Below are 3,547 nucleotides of genomic sequence, written 5' to 3'. Positions count from 1 at the left end.
GTATTCACAATATTATATACATTGAAATTTGAAGTATCTAATATATGACATATCGGTGGTAATGTGTGAAATTACTATCTTTCACTGTAATTATATATTATTATATTAAAAAAAATAAAGCAATTTAATAAGAAATATGAGTTTTATTGTTTCTTTATTGCCATACATTTATTTTATATATTTAAAATAATATATTTTAAAATATCAATATTTTTAACATCACATATATTATATATTATATTTATTTTTGTAACATAATACGTGAATATTTTAATATTTTTCTTTAATATTTTTTTTTTAATCATTGTCATTTGCACATTGCCTACAAATGAATAATCATATTAATTATTGTCTAGAAATGAATAAATAATTTATTATTCTCGGTTATAAATAATAAACATACCTTTCTCTTTGCATTCTTAGAGTACCTTGAGTAAGCCATTTGGATACTGAATTACTGATTTCAGCATCAGTAGTTTGGTTATAAACTGTACGAACAGCTTCTATAATACAAAAAAAAGTACATGTTTCAAAATACATATATTAAAATATCAATTATACATTATACAATTATATTATAAAGTGAACTTACGTGTGATTATATTTGCTAGTCTCAAATCTTTAAAGCTACTTTTAGCTTTTTTGCCAGCCCAACTAGATTGTTGAGCTAAAGAATTTGTTAATAGCTTTTTTAATATATTTCTTATCATTACATGTGGATTACTTCCACCCACTAGTTTCAAAATATTAATCTGAAAAAATGAAAAGTACAATGTAAATGTAAAGTAATGTAATGAAAAATATGATGTGTAAATGATAATACAGATTTTGTATTAATTAACGATAAAATATTATACAAAATATGTATATAATCACCAAATAGATAGATGTACAGTAGGCGCCAATAATGCCTTAACATATGAAATTGGTCGCATTTGAGACTAATAATAACTTAATAATAACTAGTTATTATTAAGTCCCGAATGCGACCAATTTCATATGTTAAGGCATTATTGGCGCCTACTGTACACAACAGTAACTTTATTGGAGTAAATTCGCACAATGCATAAACGGTTACATTCTTTATGAGTCGATTATATGCAGTCATATGCAGTTACAATACATAATAACAAAATAAATATATAAAAGAAATTATCAGAATTTAATTTATTTATTTACTACTTTAGATATTTATTAATTTAGCTTTCCGAAACTGTCAGTATTGAAAATCTATAAGATATGTAACGTGAACTATATTTTTCCAGTACTGGCAATGAATTTCAGCATACAGTCTTAGTTAATAATTTTTAAATAATGCATTTTTACTATACTACGTATAGTACTTACTATATGGTACGTTGTAGTATGCTAAAGTTGAAATATTTTCACTAACATACCAGTTTAGAGGGAGAAAGAAACATGTCATTTTTAAATATTATAACATACATGGTAGTAATTAGTACAAACACATTGTGTAAACTACGCTTTAGTAAGTTTATTATCATCAATACGACAAAAAATTTAATCGTGTGCGTGTATATTTCATCATTATATATATTGTAACTGACGACTTATAATAGATCTAATCATTTAGGCATTGCGTAATTTTAACTAGTAAAGCTATTATGTGCATATATATGTCTCTATTTAGATATATAATAATGTAAATAAAATAAAAAAATAAAAGACAAAATATACTTACCATTTTGTTTTTAAATCTTTCTTCATCTAACTGCTCTTCAAATAATTGTAAATCTTCATGTAATGAAATTGGTAATTGAACATTAATAAATTCTTCGTCTACGTTATTTGGATATAACATTTTCTCCTCAAGTAAGTTTATTTTATTTTGCATTGTATCTAGTTTATATAAAATTTTGTTTAGTTTATATAAAATTTGCTTCTTAAATTCTAAAAAGATATTTTAATTAATAAATTAAATGCAATTAACAGTATTATATGTGCAGTATTAACAGTGTATATATGCTTATAAATATTGTATGCTAGATAACAGGAATGCTTTAACACACGAATTTATGCACATATCGAAACACATTTTTTTCTGTATGTATATATAAAATTATATAAACGTACTGGTATATGCATAATTATTAATGTGTTAGACATTTTTTCATGTGATAGGGGATATTCCTCTGCTGTCGTGTATACATAAGATACATCTGTCTACATTATTTTTATAATGTAAAAAAGTATTAGAAGTAACAAGATACATACCATTAGAAATATGATATATTTTCTTCCTCAGCCTAAATAATAGTTTTTCTAGCAATAAATCCTGAATCGTTTAAAACGCATTGCTTGTGAATATCTGTAGAAAGAGAGATAGGAAGTACAGATATTAGTATATAGATTTACAAATATATAGATACAATATATAGATTACAAATATATAGATTTACAAATAGAATAAAAGTATTTATATATTTACCGTTACTATTCGTTTTATTAACAGAAGTTCCTTCATATAATGTGTTTTTAGACATATCTTGCGCAATATTTTCCCTATTTTTATTTACTAATACGTAGTCTTGTAATTTCGGAAGAGAAGGTAATCGTTTTTTATTTTGGATATCTTGATTTTCCTTATCTTCGTCATCTGAAGAAGATGAATAAAGTTTTTTTTTTTGCATTATTGCGACGTTGTTGTTTTTGTTTTTCTGTTAGTTCATTAGATGAAATTTCACTATTTTCAACATTAGATGTATCTTGTGCAGTAACTAGTTTTTCGATTCCTTTTTCATAAGTTTCTTTATTTAAAACAAAAAATTATGATAAATAACATGTACATACATGTATGTGTGCGCGTGAATATATGTGTGTGTATGTATCGTGCGTGTTGTAATTTATTTACCTGCTACGCCAAAAATTCTTTTTATGGGCAGTTCTTCCCAATCTGATTCATTTTGCGGTGTTTCTTGTTTTATTATTGCTTTATTAATTCGTAGTTTTGTTTTATAATGACTAGGCCAAATGCATGTCTGCTTGTCGGCATTAAACCATATTGCCGGTATTAATTGTAGCCCATCGTGAAATTCGACAATTATAAAGCCACAGCTACTCATTCTTTGACAATATACAGGGTGAGCCATTTTAATTAACGCACGCAATTATTTCGGAAACAAAGCATTTTAGAGAAAAATGTTTCAGACAAAAGTTTTATGGTTTCGAGGGGGCCATAAGATGGTATCATTGGTTTGACCTTGAAGAGTTATTTGAAGGTCACATGAAGGTCACCTTCAATTTCTTAAATGGAACCTACTATTTGTCATTGCATATTCTTGTAGCTTATCTCGAGAGCTTTCCAAAACACTATAATTAAGTACCTTTTCGTTAAGTACTTTTTGAGTTATGAGGCTTGAAATAATTTCTTAATTTTACATAAACCGTAAAATATCTTGTAAAATATTCATTTTTCGATTATCTTACCTTAATACTTTTACGTACAAAATAATGAGAGGAATCAATTGGTCTAAAGAAAACACATAGTTGTTTTGAAGAAAAAATATGTAATTTGCAATTAACAATT

General features: G+C 25.7%; 1 protein-coding gene and 1 pseudogene across 1 annotated transcript; both read right to left on the bottom strand.

Annotated features, from left to right (window-relative positions):
* Window positions 1–384: 384 nt before the first annotated feature.
* LOC145963956 (uncharacterized) lies at window positions 385–1,822 on the bottom strand. Its single transcript, XM_083086318.1, has 3 exons — window positions 1,703–1,822; window positions 593–752; window positions 385–503 (listed from the first exon to the last, which is right to left on the bottom strand). The coding sequence occupies exons 1-3, from the start codon at window positions 1,820–1,822 to the stop codon at window positions 385–387; spliced, it is 399 nt and encodes a 132-aa protein (XP_082942444.1).
* A 445-nt stretch (window positions 1,823–2,267) lies between these two features.
* Window positions 2,268–3,083, bottom strand: LOC145963955 (uncharacterized; annotated as a pseudogene).
* Window positions 3,084–3,547: the final 464 nt, after the last annotated feature.

Source organism: Camponotus vicinus, unplaced genomic scaffold (assembly GCF_025532165.1).
Source record: "Camponotus vicinus isolate PSW18456_S1 unplaced genomic scaffold, iyCamVici1.0 SCAF_13, whole genome shotgun sequence".
Lineage (NCBI taxonomy): Eukaryota > Metazoa > Arthropoda > Insecta > Hymenoptera > Formicidae > Camponotus > Camponotus vicinus.
The sequence above is the reverse complement of the archived record's forward strand: the minus strand, read 5'-3'. Positions and strand labels throughout refer to the sequence as shown.

Bases quoted from the DNA above. Each gene is read 5' to 3' on its own strand.
- LOC145963956 (XM_083086318.1), bottom strand. From the start codon at position 1,822: ATGTTATATCCAAATAACGTAGACGAAGAATTTATTAATGTTCAATTA. The intron at 753-1,702 runs GTAAGTATATTT...TCATTTTTTCAG, and splicing joins AAAGATTTAAAAACAAAATG to ATTAATATTTTGAAACTAGT. The intron at 504-592 runs GTAAGTTCACTT...TTTGTATTATAG, and splicing joins ACTAGCAAATATAATCACAC to AAGCTGTTCGTACAGTTTAT.